The 21441-nt window shown below is 47.4% G+C and overlaps 2 protein-coding genes across 6 annotated transcripts; one reads left to right on the top strand and one right to left on the bottom strand.

Moving 5' to 3' along the window:
- Positions 1-726: 726 nt before the first annotated feature.
- Positions 727-16055, bottom strand: LOC139045696 (uncharacterized). 5 transcript variants are annotated; one of them, XR_011504618.1, is made up of 3 exons: positions 10931-16055; positions 9431-9895; positions 727-3322 (listed from the first exon to the last, which is right to left on the bottom strand). XR_011504618.1 is itself a non-coding variant. In XM_070513721.1 (3 exons), exon 3 carries the CDS (start codon positions 9126-9128, stop codon positions 8394-8396), a length of 735 nt encoding a protein of 244 aa, XP_070369822.1. In that variant the 5' UTR covers positions 9129-9895; positions 10931-12047; positions 12410-16055; the 3' UTR covers positions 7097-8393. The 5 variants fall into 5 exon arrangements, 4 of the variants coding, with proteins under 4 accessions (XP_070369822.1, XP_070369823.1, XP_070369821.1 ...); XM_070513721.1 differs by lacking the exon at positions 727-3322 and having other exon boundaries at positions 7097-9895; positions 10931-12047; positions 12410-16055; XM_070513722.1 differs by lacking the exon at positions 727-3322 and having other exon boundaries at positions 7097-9895; positions 10931-13327; positions 13472-16055.
- Positions 16056-16346: 291 nt separating this feature from the next.
- SIX1 (SIX homeobox 1) lies at positions 16347-21107 on the top strand. Its single transcript, XM_014864636.3, has 2 exons — positions 16347-17306; positions 19250-21107. Exons 1-2 carry the CDS (start codon positions 16747-16749, stop codon positions 19542-19544), a joined length of 855 nt encoding a protein of 284 aa, XP_014720122.1. The 5' UTR covers positions 16347-16746; the 3' UTR covers positions 19545-21107.
- Positions 21108-21441: the final 334 nt, after the last annotated feature.

Here is a 21441-nt window from a genome sequence, read left to right as displayed (position 1 = left end):
AAAACAAAAAAAACAAAACAAAACAAAAACCAAAAATCCTTTCTGTATATGGATGCAAAAATTCTAATAAAACATTAGCAAATTGAATACAGAGATTTTAAAAAGATAATATATAATAACCAAATATGGTTTATCCCAGGAATGCAAGGTTGGTTTAACATTCTAAAATAATCAGTGTAATTCACCACATAAACAGGAAAAAAAGAAAAACCACATTTGATACAAAAATGCATTTGATGAAATATATCACGCATTCAGGAAAAAAATTCTCAGCAAATTAAGAATAGAAGGGAACTTTATTAATCTGACAAAAGCTATCTACAAAAAACCCCCAAAAACTGCAGCTGACATATTTTGGCAGGATTTTGAAAACTTTCCCTCTGAGGTACCAATGAAATTCTGTGGAAGAAAGTATGTTTTTTTCAACAGATGAGGCTAGAACTATTTTATATCCACACGGGGAAAAAAAATCTCACAAGCTTAACTCCTTCCTTTCACCATATACAAAAATTAATTAAAGATAGGCAAAGATTTCTTAACTAGGATACAAAAGACGATAACCATAAAAGAATAAAAACATAATTGAACTTAATTGAAATTAAGAACTTTTGTTTATTAAAAATAGTATGAGAATAAAGAGGCAAGTCACAAACTAGGATAACATTTTCTCTATCTTTCTATCTATCTATCTATCTATCTATCTATCTATCATCTATCTATCCATCTTTCTACCCATCTGACAAAAGGGTTATATCCAGAACGTATAAAGAACTCATATAAATCAAATAAGACAAAAAAACACAAACAATTTAAAGAATGGGCAAAAGGCTTGAACCAGTACCATGCCAAACAGAATATCTAAATAGTCAATAAGCATATGAAAAGATAGCCAATATCATTATTCATCAGGGAAATGAAAATTAAAACCACAAGATACTATTACACATACACCAGAAAGTCTAAAATTTAAAAGACTACAAACACTGAGTATTGGGAAAGATGTGGAGCAGGTGGAACTCTCATACAATTGCTGGTGGGAGTGCTACTTTAGAAAACTATTAAGTGGTATATATCAAAGCTAAACATACACCTACTCTATGACTCAGCAACTCTATTTTAGGTATATGACCAAGAGAAATGAGTTTGTATGCCCAGTGAAGAACACGCCCAGGAATCTTCATAGCAGCTTTATTCATTATAGTAAAAAACTAGGAGCAACTCAAATGTCCATCAGCAGGAGAATGAATTACTAATCTAGTGTATATTCATATAATGAAATACAAAACAACAATAAAAATTAATGAACTACTGATACACACAACAACATAGATGAATACCACAGATACTATGTTGAGCAAAGGAAGACATCATAAACTGATTTCGTTTACATTAAATTCAAGAACAGGCAGAACGAATTGATGTTGATAGCAGTCGGAAGAATGATTACCCCTGGGGTGCGGGTGGAGGGGGGTGAAGTGGCAAGAGAGAATTTTCTGAGGTGATGGAAATATTTTACGTCTTGATCTGGATGGTGGTTACTCAGATGTATACATATGTAAGAAGCCATGGAGTGGTACACTTCAGATTTGTACACTTTCCCATCTCTTTATATCCATTTCAGACATGATTTAAAAGATGCTAAACTTTAATAATAACAAAATGAAAAATTTTAAATTAGTTACATTTTACAATTAGATTGACAATGATTAAACAGAATAGATAGGCACTTGGGGAAAGAAAGTCTATTGTATACTGACAAGGGGAGAGCAAAATGGTACAAATTTTTGAAGGGTAATCTAGCAATATACATAAAAATTTTAATGTACATATCCTTTGACTCAGCAATTTCACTTTTAGCAATTTACTCTAATGAAATATTCACACAGGTACTCAAAGATACATGTGTAAAGATAGTCATAGAATCATTATTTATAAAAGAAAAAGGTTGAGAAAAAAGACATATCCATTAATAAAAGAATAGTTAGATAAATTTTAAAAGTCTATGAAACATAGCCATTAAAGAGTTTGAGATTCATCTATACATTTTGACCTAGTGTAAATGAGACTATGAACTGGGTAAACAAGGATGGGACAGCCTGGACTTCTAGCCTCCATTCTAACACATATCTAGCCACTTATATACTCTTTATCTCAGCTTCTTTATTTGTAAAATGGAGTTAATGATATTGTTCTTCCTCAACCATCTCACAAGTGAGGATCAAATACAAGAAACCCTTTGAAAAATAGAAACTATTACACATGTGCAAAGTATTATTTCTGAAAAATATTTTTTTATTAATCAAAATTTCGTGTTTATCTAAAATCACCACTCAGTCCAGATTTCTTTTCCCTATTATGTATTTAAACCAATGTCTCTCAAAATGCAGGCCACAGACAAATCCCCATCAAAAGGGCTGTGGAGAAGTTAGTAAAAATACTGAGCCCAGTCCCGAACCTACCAAAATTTTGGAATCTCTGATTTAGATGGAAATAGACATTAAGTCAACCTTTTCCCTTTGATTGAGAAGGGCTGAGCTGACTTCCATTAATGGTAGCAGGTCATCAGGTTTAGCTTTGATGTGTCTTGGCTTATGGTTTGCCCTCACTGTAGGAGTCAAACGGGCTGGTAAAGTAGTACAAATGGTGCCCCCATTTACCCACCCAAACAGGAGCCAAAGAACATTCAATGAAGAAAGCAATGCGATTGCCACTTTGTAGACAAACATGAAGCCAGTTTAGCTTTAAGGATTGTAGCTATTGGAAAACACCATCTCCTGGGCAGCTGCTTTGGCTACTGTCCCCAATTAACTTAGCAGAGTCTCAAAAATAGAAGGCAGCCTCTGTTCTGTTATATAATAAACAGTTCTTTATTTGAAATGACAATATTTACTTTTCCTATAGTGAACTCCGGCAGCCTACTAGGCAGTGGGCAAACAGTAGAAATGCCTAAAATGGAAACTTGAGAAAGCAGTTTAGCTAGTACAGTTTACTCTAACTTTCTACTTGACCAATGAGTAATAAGAAGATCCACTCCGTGTTTCTCTCACGTTTTATCTAGTTTGTACAGGACCATGGATGCCACGTGACTTTGTTTCCGCCATGTACACCTTTCCTGTTTTGGTGAGTCTTGAAACATGCAAAACAGATGTGAGGTAGTGAGTTCTCCTATGCTCGAGTGGTTAAGCCAAGCTAGGGCTGTCCCATCAAACACGTTTTCTGAGAGATTCTGCTTAGAGTGGCAGGTTCAACTGATGACCTCTTGGCTTCTTCCAATAGCAAAGAGTCTGGTGTCTGTGTTTCCATGATCTCATTTTCAAACGCTCTTTAAGGGAGGAAAATAATAAGTTATGATTATTAATTTTTTCTGGCTTTTAATCTCCCTCTTATAAGCAAGAAGCTGTGATTTACGTGGTTGTGTTCTTTATTGTAAAAACCCTTTCTATACCTTTAAAAGCAACAAATGACCACTATTTGCAGTGTAGACAACCACTTTTTTACCTTCCTTTTAGATTTTGTTTTCCATTCCTTTGATTATATTGTGGCAACTCTCCAGAGCATCTCCATTTCTTGCAGGTTGTGGGGAAGTGGGGCCCAACTGGGTCACACTGTTCTAAAGGGGTCATGCATATTGCAAGATGTTTAAAAAAACCTCTTGGTTTTTAAGGTGGCCTTCAGGAAGCAACACTGACTCCTTGTTTTCCATCATGCTCCCATGCACTGTTCTTTAGCCATTGAGATTTACTTAATTTTTGTGACCGATGCTTGGTGCTCAGCAAAAGCAATCACTTAAAGAGCACAAATGGGGGTCGGCCTGGTGGCGCAGTGGTTATGTGCGCACATTCTACTTCAGCAGCCCAGGATTCTCCAGTTCAGGTCCCGGGTGCAGACATGGCACCGCTTGGCACACCATGCTGTGGTAGGCGTCCCACATATAAAGTAGAGGAAGATGGGCATGGATGTTAGCTCGGGGCCAGCCTGCCTCAGCAAAAAGAGGAGGATTGGCAGCAGTTAGCTCAGGGCTAATCTTCCTCCAAAAAAAAAAAAAAAGAGGACAAATGATTTCCTATCTATTACTAGTTAGAAATATTTTAATTCCTACAAAATTCTTCAGAAACCCAAAGATCCTCCCCACCAGTAAAAACCTACTCTGAAAGTCCTCTTTCAAAATCATACAGAGAAAAGTAAATTCTGGTTAGGTAAAAATTTGGAGTTGAAGCTTTATTCTTGCTGATCAAACTTTCCTTTTCTTTTTGCTCCTATCTCAGGCAGAGTGAATGTTTCTTCTCAAAGAACAGCCCATGAACCAGTGCATTAAAATTACCTGAGGTGCTTGTTAAAATGCAGATTCCAGGGTCCCACTTTAAACCGAGGGAATCAAAAACTCTAGGGGTAGGACCCAGTAAGCTACATTTTTACAAGTGCCTCAGGTCATTTGCATGCCCACTAAAGTTTGTGAAGCACTGCCCTCAAGATTAACTAAATCCTTAATTTTCTAGAATTTCTAGTATTTCTTCTCCTAAATAAGACAAGGAAAGAATTGAAAGCATTGAAAGCATTGAAAGTACAGGCCAAATCTTGTCATAGAATACGTATTCTATTGTAACCCTGTTTACGAACACTTAATAGCCTCTCTGTGGGACAGTTAAGCTGTAGTAATTACCTCATGGTTCTGTAATCCGTATGTCTCCTCTCACATGGCATTTGCACCAACTAAGACTATGGCTTATTTCCAGACAGGATGGAAGAACAACCAGACCTATGTGGACCCACGCCACTTGATGTTACATTTTCTTTTTCTTGGTGATTTAGAGACATTTATGAAATTTCTTACCAATCTTGGCCTGAATTAGAGAGTCTAACTTAAGGAGAATAACATTTTACAAGGACTCACTAAATGCAAATCACTTTAGTCACTGATCTCTTTATGGAAATTTGCCTTTTAGATACATTGGGGAGGGTCTGGGACTCACCACCTCTGAATTATAAGTCCAGGGGCAAATTATCCAGCCTCTCTGCCATGTTTCTGTAAAGGCGCAATCGCTCTTTGCCCTAAGGGTAACACCTCCCAAACTCCTGAGAAGATGAATGAGATCAAGCCTGTAAAATGTTAAAGGTTTGTAAGTGAAGGATCCTATAAAAAGTGTAAATTATTAGGATTCCTTTTATAGGTCTTTAATGAGTTATCAACCTGTCAATGATGATCCTGCCTCTTGAAATATTTCACTTCTTTTTCAGGCTTACTGGTGTGACCCATCTGTTCTTAAATTTTCCTGGAGTATTTTTGGAAGCTTTAAAATTTAGTGAGAAACAAAAAAAGCAACATTACCTCCCTCCCAAACACACATGCACTCCCCAAGACTACAGTGTTCGCATCCTTATCGACTAAATTGATTGAACTTACAACCATTTGGGTCATCAAAGCCTCAAGTGCTTTGAGTTCATGAAAGTATCACAAAGTCCACTAGCTTATTAGCAGCAAACCCTAATGTAGGAAAGTGATTAGAAATAAATTATTTACTTGACGTCATTCTTGGTTGTGAAACTGTTCTACCCATCTATATTTTCAGTTGCTATTATGCAAACTGTTTTTTTAAAGTTTTGCTGATCCAAAATGAAAGATTTTTAAAAATCTAACTAGAAACAAAGTAAAACCAAGACTTATCTGCATATCACGGTCATTGATTTCATCAGTAATGAGACACCCCTAGTTGGCTCAAGGGCACATTTGAAGATTGTGCCAATGTTTTCAATGTGCAGAGTAGAAGAGAGACTTTTTAAATATCATTGAGTCTACAATTTGAACCTACCTGATTATCATCCATACTTGTCTTATTTTTTCAAGTTTATTTTATAAGAACAAAATATGTAACTTTTATGTAAAAGAAGAAGAAAACTGAAAAATACAACCAAAATCTGGGATATATGATAAACAGCTAAAAGGGGTTGACAGATATAAAGGAAAGTGAAGAATGCATGTAACGATATGGTGAGACTGTTCCTCTTGGAGAATAGGTCTACATGGAAAAAGAGCTTCTGGAACTGAGTAAATGACAAATCACTATGGAGAAGTTTTTTTGCAGAGTTACACGAAAGAAAAATATTTATATCCATCTTGACAGTGGCTACAAAGAGATCTGGAGATAGTTCAGTGACTTGGCTTCGGTCGACTTCACTTCTTGAACAAATCTGACGATTGAACATTCACAAATGTTCCTAATATTTTCTGAACAAGGAAGTGAGATATTAGCACTTTTTCTTTCAGTGCTCTATCTACCATTATAGCATCTGTCAGTTAGCTTTAACTTTAAGCCTTCTAGAAGAATCAACATATTCTGATTTGAGAGTTTCCTCCACATGGTCAAAATAAAATGTGAAATTTCAGTAACTGGCATGAAAAATTTGAGTCGTACCCAGGAAGTTTTCAGAAACTAGAGCTTTTACATAATATGGAAGTTTTAATGTTTTTGAAGGTTCAGTAAATTATGTAGTGTACAAGAGTGAAGTCTAAATTACCCACTCAGAAGGGTAACCCTATAGCCCACATGTCTGGATCCATGTAAGCAGATGGATAGACACACTTCATTTCTCCTGGGAAGCTGACTTCTAAAAAGCTATCACTCAGAGCAGACGGTTTTATGGTTGCATGAAAAGGAAAGGAAAGATGACAGAGTCGCTATAAAAATGAAAGGCCTTTTGGAGTATTAACAACTGAAAACATTACAGCTTAAATGAAAATGTGAAACAAAAATCAGCTTAAAACTGCAAACAACAACAACAAAAAACTGCAGAAGGTTTGAAGCATATGGACACCCACCCAGTTCGCAATGAGGGCAATGGGAGCCCCAGACTTCAGCTTATTAAAGATGACCTTTCCCCTCTCTAAAATTTCAAAGCTGACGTTTCAAGTGCTGAGCAGACTGTGTGCCATATGTAACATGACCTCAGCTCCACTCTGCCCGAGCACTGATGGCATCACTAATGAGAGGTGAAAGGTCCTTTTCTTGCAGCTTTTTCAGAAACCCACCAACTCTTGCCTGTGAAGTAAGGCTCCGCCCTCTCCCCTCAGCCCCCTTGATTTCAAGAGAACTGCATGTAATACACAGCCTCAAAATGCTTTTATTATCAGTCGCTTTGCTTACAGCCACATCCAAATGGCAGGATGTACAATCACATGCAGAAGAAAATATTTATTTTGACTCAGAAGGCAAAGGGATTAAGAGAACATTGTACTAACCTTGCCTTTCATCTGTTTTAAAGGGAAATTCTCAAGAGACATCCATTGAAGTTCTATTTTTTTTTTTATAAAGAATATCAGACTTTTAGGAGCCCAGGTGTGTGTTTATCTGAGGGGAGGAGAGGGAAGAAACTATATTAGGGTGGAGAAGGCAGCTTTCACAAAGCTGCTTCAGAGACTGCGTGCGAAAAGATGTGTGTGCAGGAATCTGTTGCAGGCATTCCTACTCCCCCACCCCTTTTTTCTGCTGCTTGGAAACAAAATAGCTTTTTTCCAAGCAGGTTGTTATCATATTCATGGCATGGTCAATTTCCGTTTGCCAAGAAAATATTTAGGCTGATCAAAGAAATTAGAAAATCGGATGAATAGAAACAGACGTCCCCACAAGAGAAGCGTTTCTCAACGTGAAGAGGCAGGCGGGCTGCAGCCCACCCAGTTACTCCTAGGAAATAGCTCTCTTGCCAAAGGCGGAGCTACAGGGCCACCTGGATTCTGCTGGAAGGGCTGTGGACGAGTCACGACTCCCCAGGAAATTCACAGGGAGACTGGAGCTTGAGATTCTCTGTTGGCGGACATGTAAGGAGACCATCGGTTATAGTATCTATGTACAAACCAGAAGGGCCTTTAACTATGTCCCTGAATACGGAGGGACCTTTCAAGACAGAAGATGAGTGAGTGTGGGATCCTTTTGTTTTGCTTTGCCTGATTTATTATGAGCATGGAAAGATGAGAACACGTTATCCCTTGTAGATGACAGAGGAAAATTATGTACTTTTGGAATGGACGAATAACAGTTTCTTGCGAATTAATACAAACTGAGTTTTTAGATTTGTGGGTTTGGGTGGGAAACGGTTGATAGTAGTTGTCTTCAGATCCCTCTGGTCGCCAAGTGCGCGTCCAGCCAATCGGTGACAGTAAATTAGAGGGTCTTCTCTCTCTTCTGGTCCCTGGGCAAGGCGCGGCCAAACCAGGTGAGGCCACTTGCTGCGCACCTTCGATGTGAAGGATTGGCTGGCGTCGCGGTTTTACTTCCGCAGGACTCACGAAACCCAAAACCTGGCTCGGCTCCTGGAAAGGGGATCGGGACCCCCCTCGCCGCCGCCCCCGCTCGCCTTGGACAAACTGGGGCTCCTCACTCGCCAGGGAAGCGTCGCCGACCTCACCCTGACGCCTCCAGTTTCCGAGGGAGAAAGCGAGGGAGGGATGACCCTGAAGGAAGGCCACTGTGGGGAGAGCAAAAGGGGCCAACGGAGCTCCCTCCCCGCGAGTCCCACTCGGGGCTAGCGGCTCTGGCAGGGCCGCGGCGGGCCAAGCGGTTCCCGGGCTGGGGGCTGAGAATCGCTGTGCCACCCGAGCCCCTCCCCGCCGCGTGCCCCTCACCCCGCCGCTCAGCTGGGCGGAGGTTCTTGTCTTTTTGTTTCGGTTCCTGCCGGCCGGGCCAGGGATCCTTTGCCAGGAAGACAGCGCCCTCTCTGTCCTCGGCCGCGCCCGCCGCGGGCCCGCGCCCCTCCCCGCTCCGCTGACCTCCCCTCGCCTGCTTCCCGCCCCTGCGGTCCCCTGCCCTGTCCTCTCCTTCCTCACGCCCCGACGCCTCTTGGCCCCAGTAACGCCCCGGGGAAGCTCCCGAGAGAGCGGCGGGGTCCGAAGCCTGCTGTCGCCCGAGCCGCTGGGCCGGCCCGGCCGGAACGCCCAGCCTCTCGCTGCCCGACTGGGCGGAGCCGTCCCGGCGCAGACGCGGCGCCCGAGAGCTCTCGGCGGCCCCCGGGCGGGCTTCGTGGCGCGGGCGGCGGGACCGGGTGAGGCCCGGCTGCTCCAGGCTGGGCACAGCCAGCCGGCGGGCGGGGCCGCGAGCGCGCACCTGGCAGAGCGGCTTCCCCGGAACCTCGGCCTGCATGCGGGGCGATGGGTGGGGGTGGCGGGTGGACTCGAGCAGAGGCAAGAAAAGCTCTGACGGCCTCGTTCCAAGCCCGAAAAGCGCCCCTCGCGGTCCGCCGGCTGCCTGGAAGCCTCACCCTGCCGGCTGCGCCAAGGACAGCAGCAGGGTTGCAAACGTTGTTGCCAAGTCCAGGTCCTGGCGGGTGGGCGAGGCGCGCGGGGGCGTGGGGGAGTGGGCCCCTTCCCGGCACCCTCCACCCGGCGCTTCTTTCCCCACAGCGCAGAGGACCGTGCTTCAGACAAACGCCGCGCGGCTCATACCGGAGCAGAGGCAGTCAAGCTTCTGTCCGCGAAAATCTGGATCCTTTAGAACCCGAGCAATGTACTCGTGTGGGAATACAAAAACATTTCCCGCGGCGTGGCTTTGCACCGACATAGGTACAGGCCCGAAGTGCTCCCCGACGCCCTGCCGGCGCCCGGGAGCCACAGGGGGAGTTCGCCTCGAGCTGACCGGGCTGCAGAGGGCGGGCAGCTCCCAGAAGTGCACTAATTGAGTCACAAACCACGGGCCGCCCCTAACAAAGCGATCCATCTCGGCCGCTCCGCGCCCAATTTGTCCGCAGTACTTTCTTCCGCAATTCAGAAGCATTATCTTGTTTTTAGAAGTATCGCGGCAGAAACGTGGCAATTATCCTGGGCTCGGGTTACGCTAAATGGCTTTAGGCTGAGAAATGGAAGAATACAAATGCCGCGAACGTGCTGATCGCCTCGCTGCCAAGCCTGGACCTGGGGTAGGGGAAGCGAGCCAGAAGATTACGGAGGGGAGAGGGAGGTCCGGCGCAAGTGCCCACTCTTGGCCCTCTCCCAATGGCACCGGCCAGAAAGAAGTGTTGGGCCTTTGTCCCTAGAGGTTAAGGATTCTGAGCGATGAACCCTCAGAGGTTGGGAGAGAAGGGGTCATATTCTAACATCACCCGGCTAAGCTTCTGGCCTCGGCTTTGGGTCAGGAACAGGTTGGGAGCTTCAGGCACTGATGAGGTAAGGAAGAGAGGTCAAGGGTCAGTGGGGGAGATGGGGAGGAATCCAGTTCCTCTGGGGGACAACTACTCTAAAATTGGGGAGAGGGGATGGCACTGGGAGAAAATAACCAGGAGGAAAGTGGAGCCGACTCTGACGAACTGGGGGGAGGCGTTCCCTCCTCAGCGACGGTCAGGCCTGGCCCGGGAGCCCGGGCGGACGCTGCAGGGTGGGAACCTGCCAAAACTGGAGAGGCCCAGGCACCACCAGGCGTCTCTGCACCACGAAAAAAAAAATACTTTTAGAATCTTCGTCTCGGTCCGCCTGGATGAGTTTGGGCCTGGGAAATTGAGAGAAAAGGAGAGAGAGAGAGGAGCGAAAGGCGTTCGGGTGCCGGCCGGGCGTACAGACGCCTTGCTCGCCCCAGCCGCCCAGCCCGCAGTGGCAGCCACGCTGTGCGCGTGTCTCTTTCTCCTTCTGCTCAAACCAGCCCCCACATCTTGAAGTAATCAGCAGCCGAGAAGGGACTCGTCCCCCTGGCATCTCAGGTTAAAAAAGGAGGTCCAGGAAAATGTGGTAGAGCCATTACAAGAAACCCGAGCCGCAGTCATCAGGGACTCCAATTGCCATCGCATTAGGATTGATTAGAGACCAGCAGTACCGTAATGACCCGGAAAGAGGGGCAGCCGGGGATTATTAATATCAGAATGTGGCGGGGAGGGAGAGTGAAGGGAGGGAGGGAAGAGCAAAGTGGGGAGGGAGAAGTTTTAAGTTACTAGGATTTATATATAAGTGCAGGCTTACCTGAGGAAACCGGATAGTCAGTGAATCACGCGAACAATAAATCTAATTGCATCTGAAATTCCACGAAGCCTGATTTTTTTGGAGGGGTGAAGTAAAACCGTCGCGAAAACCGGGCCAACACCTTAGTTTTTCTAAACACGTAGTTACATAAACTTATTGTAAGAGTCCAAGTGAAGAGCTGAGGAGGGGTGCTGGATGTCCACTTTCTTTACCAATGGGCCTCTAAAAAAAGATTTGGGGGGTGCATTTTTGGGCCATTTGGGGTCTTCTCTCCAGGGCCATGGGGCAAGGGAGTGGACATTTTTGCAGTCTGCAGAGGAGCAGTAAACCAAATTTTAATTGAAACAGTGATACCTGGGTAGTGGTTTTTGTATTTTGTTTTGTTTGAGAAACCAGTGATCAGGATCCCTAAGAGATGTAGAGAAGAGAGTGGTTTGTCTCCTTCCTACGACTATGAGCCAAAACAAATCAGCCCCTGATGGTCTGGGCTGAAACGCAGCTCACTGGATAATTAACTCCATCTTTCCAGTCCACCCTAACTGTTTATTTAGTGTCACCCTGCATTACCGTCACTAGCACTTTCCTCTGAACAGGAGGAGCTGCAGGCTTTCACCTCCCAAAAGGAAATTCTTCTTAGCTTAGACAGATGCGGTATTCAGGATGTACATTAGTTGAGAAAAAAGTTTATTGGACATTCAATGGAAAACAAGGACTCTTGGAGAGTATCTTTTTGTAAACTTGCCCTAAAGCAATATTAATAAAGAGAAGGGGGCAAGGGTATCTTAAATTCGTAAGAACAGATTCTTATAACACTCTCCTTCACTTTCCAGAAAGGTGCTTGGCATCTGATGTTGAGTGCGTCTTCTGGCTAAGTCTGGAGCTTGGCGAGTCCCTGAGCCTGAGCCTTCTCAGAGCGCAATTGAAGTCGGCCCTTTTCCTCCAGGTGGCCAACCCACCTTCTTCCGCCTACCCGTGCCACCCTTAGACGACGCCTCCACTCAGCATGGCGGGGTCCCGCTGACGGAGCCGACGCCCTGGCGGGACTTCAGAGTCTTCTCGCCCGGCGCTGCCTGGGTGCCCGACATCAGCACGCTGTGTCTGTGAAACTTCGGAGCGCCTGGTCCCGGGCAGAAAGAAATAGGCACAGGCACCCAGAGCCATGCGGGAGGGAGGGGAACCGGAGAGAGAAATACAGAGATCCAGGGGTGGGGGTAGGGGAGAGAGAGACAGAGACAGAGGAGAGAGAGACAGAGAGGAGAAACAATGAGAAGAATGAGACAGTGAGAGAAAGAGCGAGAGTGAGAGAGAGATAAGAGAGAAAGAATGAGAACCAGAGGTTCACACAGAATGAACGAGTTTCTTCTTTCAGAGTGAAACGAGAATGAGATAGAAAGAGACACAGAGAAAGACACACATTCAGAGAGAGACCAGACGTGGGGACACACAAAGAGGGAGAGTGTAACCCCTCCAAATACACACCCCCCAGTTCTGTCCCTCTTCACTCTGAGCTCCCTCGCAGCGGTGTCCCTCAGTCAGTCTCTGTCTCTCCCTTCCCTGACCCCGGGACAATGTGCAGACTGTAATTCAGGAGGCGCGCGGGGCGGCGGGGTTTTCAGCAGCCAGCCGCGCGCGGCCCGCTCTGTTTGTCCAGGTGTGGGCGGGGGGCGGCCGGCCGGCGTCCTGGGCTGGCGCTGGGTTTTCGCACCAAGGAAGCGGGAGGCCCTGCTCGCGCGCTTCCCGCTTCCAGGAGAAAACTCCCTCCTTCCCTCCATACATAAATATATTAGGGGAACAGACAAATCTTCATTGTTCAGAAATAAGCCGAGGAAGCCGGCCGGCTCCCCTTGGCCCGGCGGAGCGAGGCTGGAAGAGAGGGAGGGAGACAGGCGGGGGCCGCGCGGATCCGGTGTCACGTTGCAGATTCCCACTAAAGATAACGAAACGTGATCTATTTTTCAGAACAGCAAGTGGATGGGAAAGAACCTTGACAACACAAAACTCATTTACTAATGGACTGGTTTTGGGTTTCTCTTCTCCGGGTCCGCAAATCGCCCTGCCTGAGCCCTCGGCCTATTCAGACCTCGCGGGGAGCGGCGTCCCCCAGGAGGCAGGTGGGCGGCTGCTCCGGCCGCTGGCCTCGGGGAGCCCCGCATCCCAAGGGTCGAGGGCACCCGGAGTTTCCGACCAAGCAGAGGAAAAAAGATGGATGCTGTCACTTCAGCCAGGATTTGGGCAGTCTCTGCACTGCCGCAGAGCGACGACGCTAATTTGTTAAAGAAACGCCTCCTGTTGCCTTTCCCTTCCAAATATACGTAGCTAGAGCAGGATCCCCGCTGTCGTTCTTGATGGCGAAGTAATTCCAAGAAAGCAGGCCGTGAGCCCCCAAAACACCTCGCTCTAAGCCAGAAGGGAAATAAGTGGGTCCCAGTCAGAGGTTTTTTGAACCAAGGCCTTATGTCAACCCAGCCGAGAAACCCCAGCAGCAACCAGTGCCTCCGCATTGGCCTTTCCATTGACCAATTGTGCGCACCCGGCCATTACCTGCGCAGCAGAGGCACAGAAGAGCCGAAACCTGGCGTCGGGCGCCCCTCGCCAGCCGCGTTACCCTCGGGAACCACGGAGCGGCGGGGGCAGCAGCTGGAGTTGCTCGTTCCCTTTAAATCTCCGACGCATCTCTGTTTTTCGTGTGATTTGCATTGACAGCAAAGGTTTTAAGTTACTAGAACAACTCTAACCTTTCTGTGCGCGATTTAAAATGGATCATTTGGTTTATGTGGTTTGTAAATTCATGTCATTTTACCTCTTTTAGTGGTTTTCAGTGAAAGGTTCCATTTTGGGAAACCTTATATATCCGAGCCAATAATTAACATTTATAACAATTGGTTACCCTGACCAAGAGATCGAAATAGCAGGTAGGCTCGATGGTACAAAGCGAATAGCACTTTTCTTTTCTAGTTACGGGATCTGTTGGATTAAACATAAGGAGAAAGGCTGGCGGCCCGGCACAGCCTCCGAGAAGGAGCACCACTTCTCACTGACCCCAGGGCCCACAATCACAGCACCCACACGGTTGTCTTCCCAGTTGTCGCCAACGTCTTGTATGTCCTCATTCCTTTTGAAGAGAGAAGAAAAGAAGTGGGTTGAGAGGTCTGGAGGAAGTCGAAATGAAGGTGGTCACATCGGTGTCTAATTGCCTTCTCTCTGCTCCCGGTCATCCCCTGTGAATTTATACCCGCCCTCCTTGGCCAGGCTATGCCTCATTTCCTTATACAAAATTTTTAATTATAAAGTACACCCCATGCTCAACTTACCGTTTGTCTTTTAAGAGACGTAGCTGTACTTACAGCCGCTCCCCTCCCCCCCATACACGTTGTAATTCTGCGCACTTGCTCCAGACTTTAGGGTATTAACTGATTTTTAGAGCCAGTTTAAGCCTCTGTGCTGGTCCTCACACAGCTGCCATGTCAATAAGGATTGTTCCAAGCAGAGACATTCCTTCTGGCAGGACGGACACTACAGCTCCTTAAGACTTCATCTGAAACATCCTGAGCACTAAAATAAGATGGTGAGGGAAAATTACCAGACACATGGGCTTGCGCTCAGCTGTGCCAGGTTCTAGTTAAGAAAGTAAGTCATTGGGTACACCATGTAATAGGTAATAACTTTTGAAATAATATGCACCCATTAAATGCATTTAAAAAAAATCCTAAACGTAATGAAATATCAATATCTGTTTCCAAGGTCTAATTGCACGAGATACTGCAGAGTTTCACTGATGTAAAAAGCATTGTCTGGGAGCTCAGCGGAGAAGCAGCTTCCCTTTACTTGGAATCTCCTGAGAGGCAGCCAGGAGGTGGAAACCCTTCATGAGTTTAAAATGTACATTGCAGGGTGCACCGGACTGGGTGCATTATTTTAAAACAATATAAATAATACAAGGGGAAAGCCGCACAGGGCTGCTCCTTCTCTTGCTTATGTCTCAGTGTGCAAACTGTCAATGGAGCTGGGCTCTGGCTGATGGACTCAAAACATATTTAAAGGAGACAAGCAAGTTTAAAGAGCCTAGAGTTTGTTCTTTGCATTCACTAAGAGGGTGCATTTAAATCAAAAGCATTTTTGAAGTGTACTTAAAATTCTGTTTTGAACTTATCTAATCAGAGATAAGTATAGTCATAAAGTCACTCTCCTTGCACCATTTGGCTCCCCTTATCTCCGCGCATTGTTCTTATCTCCTGCCAGTCTCAGCTACTGACAATAGATTATCTTTGTTTAGAGACCCTAATTGTTTTCAAAATCTTTTTAATAATTGCTTTGGAACAAGGTGTGCAAATGAGGCTTAAGATAATTACAGCTTCATTTGTGTGTGCAGTTTTACTGAACAGTCTCCACACATACACAAAATAACAGATATGGGACTGGAATTGCAGGACATCGCTCATTCTCTGGCAGTAAAATAGGCCAGCATTGCAATCTACACGCGCACACACACACACACACACACTCATGCGTGCTCTCTCTCTTTATTTAATCTTCTTGGAGCCGCTGTCGTCCTCACTTTGAGGGTAGTATCCCTCTCCGAGCAGGGTAAAGATTATGTTACAACCGGACGGCTATTGGAGCCGGACACAGTTTTATTTAATTTACACCCCATCCAGCGCCTTTCGTACGAGGTCCTCAAAGCATTTTGCTAATAGCAAGTAAAGCTTCTCTGCGTTCCTCAGGAGTCTCTGCAAACGCAACTGCGCAGATGGGGAAACTGAGTCCAGAAGCCTGCCTGCTTAAACCGTCTCATTTGACAAGATACCAAATCACAAATGAGCCCTCGGAATCTTTATCTGCTCAGCAACTATGTTCTAAACAGCTCCTCACGTGGTCCCAAATAGTCGCGGCCTTTTGAGAATGAGAGAAGCGCTATTCAGCCGGGAGTATTTGTGCCCTTTGGAGGGCGGGGGGGGCGGGGGGGGAAGGAAGAGGAAATTAAGTTTGGCTCCCGGAGCTGAAGTCAGTCCGGAGAGAAGCCACTCTTCCAGCGGCTGCAGAGCCCGGAGCCCTGGTCTGCTCTTGTATTATTTATCGCGTTCCATAAGCTATTCATCAATCCATTATTTATTAATTCCAACATTAAGGTAATTAAATATGAGCTCACCGGGAAAGGGCAAGCCTGCAAGGGACAGGGACAGGGGTACGGAGGGAGAGGAGGGGAATTAGAAGGTCCGGAGTAATTGATTTGTGCAGAGATGTGCGCGGCTGCCCTTAGGTGACACTGGAGAGGGGGGTCACGTTGCAGGGTCCTGACGCGCTCACCCACTCCCATCCCCCCCTCCCCCTCGCTTCCCACCTCTCCGGGTCCTTCTCCTCCCACCACTCCCTATCCCCGGCTCCACAGCCTTGCCCTCCCCGCGCGGGGCGGCGCGGCCTCACTGCCCTGCCCGGCGGCGCGCGGGCTGGCCAGCCCCGGATAGGCGCCGCCTGCAGCCAATCAGCGCGCCGGGGACGCTGCGCGCTTTAAGGCCGCTGCGGGGAGAACAGAAACCAAGTTCCCCGGCAACAAGCAGCATCCACCCGGCGGGAGGCCGGAGCCAGCGAGGCCCGAAAGGCTGCGGAGTAAGCCGGCCGCTCCAGCGCGCGCTCCACTCTTCCTCCTCCTCTTTCTCTGCCGCCCATCCTCAAATCTCGGCTCGCTTTTTCGCCTACGGAAAGCCTAGGGAGGGGTTAGGAGCAGCCGCGCCCCCCTCCCTGCGGCTGCCTCCCCCTGTTTTTTCGGCTCTGCTCCCTGCCGCGTGCGCCCGGGCAGTGCGCCCCGGCAGGCCCCAGCCATGTCGATGTTGCCGTCGTTCGGCTTTACGCAGGAGCAAGTAGCGTGCGTGTGCGAGGTTCTGCAGCAAGGCGGGAACCTGGAGCGCCTGGGCAGGTTCCTGTGGTCACTGCCCGCCTGCGACCACCTGCACAAGAACGAAAGCGTGCTCAAGGCCAAGGCCGTGGTCGCCTTCCACCGCGGCAACTTCCGCGAGCTCTACAAGATCCTGGAGAGCCACCAGTTCTCGCCTCACAACCACCCCAAGCTGCAGCAACTGTGGCTGAAGGCGCACTACGTGGAGGCCGAGAAGCTGCGCGGCCGACCCCTGGGCGCCGTGGGCAAATATCGCGTGCGCCGAAAATTCCCGCTGCCGCGCACCATCTGGGACGGCGAGGAGACCAGCTACTGCTTCAAGGAGAAGTCGCGGGGCGTGCTGCGGGAGTGGTACGCGCACAACCCCTACCCCTCTCCGCGTGAGAAGCGGGAGCTGGCCGAGGCCACCGGCCTCACCACCACCCAGGTCAGCAACTGGTTTAAGAACCGGAGGCAAAGAGACCGGGCCGCCGAGGCCAAGGAAAGGTACGCGGCGCTCCCCGCTGCTTGGGCGACCCCGGGAAGCTTTCCCTTTCCCTCCGCCCCTTCCCGCCCCCGCAGGCAGCCGTCACCGGGTGCTCCCGGCCGGCGGGAGCCGGTCCGCGGGGCGGCGCCGAGGCTTCCGTGGCACTGCAGCGAAAGTTCATGAACTCTGAGATCGTGTGCTGGGGATGGGGACTCATTTGATTTGAGCGCCCGCGCGTGGGTTTCTTGGGGTGTGTGTCGGGAAATACTGGCGCTAGGTCTGTTTTTTATGCCTTCCTGGCTGGCTGGAGCGAAGAGTTGGGGTGGGGGGTGTGTGTGTGTGCAGAGTGAGTTTCTAGATCAACTAGAAGGAAAGTGTTGACTGCGATCGCCAGGAAAGGGGTTTGGTGGGGGCTGAGGGTCGCGACCCTCTCCCCTCCTGCTCCCCAGAGGGCTGGAGCTGGCCTAAGACGTCTGCGCTGCCCCGTTCCCGCGCCGCTCCTTACTCGCTCTCTCCGAGCCTTTTGGGCGAGAGGTCGCCGCTTCATCCTGCACTAGCTGCACAAAGGAAGGAGGCTTTCCAAAGAGATCCGCAGGACGGAGAGCTTTGGGAGAGTTGGCGCTGCATTTACTCCCCGGCGCCCCAAGTCCGTAAAGGATCGCCCTCGCTGGGCTCCCTCGCGCGTACCGGGCGCCGCGGCCGGTCGGTCTTCTCTCTGGAGCTCAGAAGGCAACATTTTTTTAACCTGTCTCTGCCTCCGCCCTCCTCGCGCCAACACCCCCGGGCCTGGCTCCCTGCGTTTGCTGTATGGTTTCCGACCTAGACGCGGCCGAGCGCCGGGGAGGCGGCGGGAGAGCGCTCCCGGAGCCCAGGAGTTTGGGGAAACCAGAGCGCCCGGGCCGGCTGGCTTTCCTTTGTTCGCTTCCGAGCCTGGGGGCCCAAGAGGTTGCCTGCGAGTTCCCCTCTGGGTGGGAAAGCACAGAGCCTCGATCACTCCGGCGGAACCGGGCTTTCTGGGAGACGCAGACCGCGAGGGAAGGGGGAGAGGGGAGACGGGCGGCCGCTCGGGCTGGGGAGGATGGCGAGCACGCTGAGAGCGGAGGCGCCGAGGGCTTCGACGTCCTGCGTCCCGAGCCGCTCACAGGCTGTGCGGGGCCGCGAAGTCGCCCCTGCTGGGAAAGGTGCGCTGTTGTGGCTGTGCGAGGGGAGCCTGAGAGGGGACCGTGAGGGACTAAGGATTGAGCGAGTAACACGGGGACAGGGACAGTATGGTTGCAGCTAGACTTGAGTTATAAAGCGGCCGTCCTGTAAGCCAGGCCTGAGGGCCCACTCCCTGATGAAATCGGAGAGACTGGCTGCGCTCCCTGTGTTTACTCAGGTCACTGGGCCGCTCTGGACACCACTTCCCATGACCTGTCCTGTGTCTTTGAAACCACAACCTCCGGGCAGGGACAGGGAAACTCGATGGTTAATTGTTTCCTCAGATGGGGACAGAACAATTGACTTGATTCACCCCAAACATCTGTGCGCTGGGCCCTGTTTGTCCCCATCATTTTCATTGCCAACAACCATTTGTTGGAAGATTTTCAAACTTAGTTACTTCTAAATGTGGTGCTAGTTGACAGGTATTTAAAAATAACTGCTTGAACGAAACTTTAAAAATAATTTTTGTGCGTTTCAAATAAGTCCTGCTGATCTGGCTTTTTAAATTCTGGAAGAGGGGAGGACCCGGCTCCCCACAGCTCTGTCCCTTGCTCCTAGCTTCTCCAGTCTCCGGTGCCTCCTCACCTACCCAGGGACCCTTGGGGATAGGTGGGAGGGCAGAGCTCCCCCATTTGGGCCTATGACTGATTGCACAATGACCCTTTCCTCCTTCCAGCTCTCCTCTCTCCGTCGTACACTTTTTTTTCTTAATTTCCTTTTTTTTTTTTTTAACCATATGGTGTTGTCCTCTATTTCTTAGGGAGAACACCGAAAACAATAACTCCTCCTCCAACAAGCAGAATCAACTCTCTCCTCTGGAAGGGGGCAAGCCGCTCATGTCCAGCTCAGAAGAAGAATTCTCACCTCCCCAAAGTCCAGACCAGAACTCGGTCCTTCTGCTGCAGGGCAATATGGGCCACGCCAGGAGCTCAAACTATTCCCTCCCGGGCCTCACAGCCTCACAGCCCGGCCACGGCTTGCAAGCCCACCAGCACCAGCTCCAGGACTCCCTGCTGGGCCCCCTCACCTCAAGTCTGGTGGACTTGGGGTCCTAAGTGGGGAGGGACTGGGACCTCGAAGCAGCGACTGGGGACACTTGTAAATAGAAATCAGGAACATTTTTGCAGCTTGTGTCTGGGGTTCTTTGAGCATAAAGGAATGGTGGACTTTCACAAATATCTTTTTAAAACTCAAAACCAACAGCGATCTCAAGCTTAGTCGCCGCCTTCTCTCAGACTCTTTCCACTCTTGCATTTCCCCTCCCAGATCAGGAAAAAAAAAACCAACAAAAAAACCCAAACAAACAAAAGCCCCCAGTCACCCAGTCTTGGTTCTGGGCAACCATGTGCCTGCTTCGGAAGCCTTTTTTTTTTTTTTTTCCAATGGATGGGAATTACAAATCAACTGGATTTTAATTATTTCCTTTTAATTTATTTATGGAAAAATCTTTTGGGCAAAGGAAAAGGAAATGAAAAAGAGAGAGAGAGAGAAGTCAAAATAGTGAGAATAGGAGCCCCCAGCCTGGGAGGAACTGGTTGCATTCTTAAGGTGAATAGGAAAAATATGACCTTATAACTTTTTTTGATGGGGAAAAAGTAAGTTTACATTTTTCATATTTAGTGTTAAACAATTTTATGTAGATTAAAATGCAAGAACAGTATTAGGGGGAAAAAACAAGTGCCTAAATGTCTTAATGCTCTCTATGTGAGGCAGTTAGAAATAGAAGTGACCATTAGTAATACAACTATTTTTGTCAGATTTGGTGGGGTTTTTTTGGTTGTTGTTTGTTTTCTTGGGTTTTTTTATGGCAAACTTTTAAAATGTACCAATGTGAAAAAACACTTTCCTGAATGCCATTACTTCCCACGCCCTCGAAGCTTTCATATCTGTAGCCTATCCTGTTAAGGATTTCTCCTGTTCCTAGTTTATAGCTTGCAAAAATATTCAACAAATCTGGCAACCTGGTATTTGTTACTAAAACAGCATGTGTTTTCAGGTTTCTTTTCTATTGTACCTAAACCAGTCTAAATTAAAACTTAGTGGAACACCAGGAGTATGATTCTCTTTCTGAAAGGTGAGTTGTGTATTGCTGTCATTGGGCCCTATTTTTTTTCCCAACTAGTTTTCTTGCTTTCTTACTTAATGGTGGCTGTGAATTACAGGGTACTTTGAAGGCCATCACCTGAACCAAGAGTGGTGACTGAATTAATTATATGACAGAAAAAGAGTGAATTTAGCTCTGGATATTTATTTTTTTTATTATTTAGATATGCAGTTTTGTTTACCACTAGCTCTTCTCCACAGCATTTGTCTGTTAACTCAGCTCTTTTGTATTGACAAGTTTATGACAAGACTGTGAAAGTAAAATAATTCATCTGCTTGGGGAAAAAAGGGAACTCGAACAAGGATAGCAACATTGTGAATTAATCTGTACAAATAGAAAGCAGACCAGCAGGATAGGAGCTCTGCAACGCTGCCGGAGAGTATCCAGAAAAATCCCAGTAACCATGTAGGCTCCATATTATTTTTGCCTGGGGCAAAAATGATGTATCTTTGTATTTAGCTTTTAAAATTAGTGAAACAAATGGCATTATTTATTAAAATTCTACTCAGGATAACAGGATTGGCTTGCTTGTGCTTTGTAAAATATTGTTCCTTAGAGAGAGTCTATTTATTTTCTGACATGACAGTTTCATAATTTTGATTTCTCCCCATCCATAAGTGTCACCATTAATACATTCACTTCTTTGTTACACTTTCCTATCTTTCTTGTCCTTATCTAGGAGACTGAGGTAGGGGGAGGATTAAGGCCTTCTTATTAGGAGCTTCTGTGTGTTTTTTTTAATGTCAGATGGCTTTGGCTGAATTCAAGGGAGAAAGAGTCACTGTACTTAACTGTAGTCACTTTTACTTATAAAGTCATTTTCCCCCTCCATGATGGACAGATGTGCA

Source organism: Equus asinus, chromosome 7 (genome assembly GCF_041296235.1).
Source record: "Equus asinus isolate D_3611 breed Donkey chromosome 7, EquAss-T2T_v2, whole genome shotgun sequence".
NCBI classification, from domain to species: Eukaryota; Metazoa; Chordata; class Mammalia; order Perissodactyla; family Equidae; genus Equus; species Equus asinus.
This window is presented reverse-complemented; position numbering and strand designations above follow the sequence as displayed.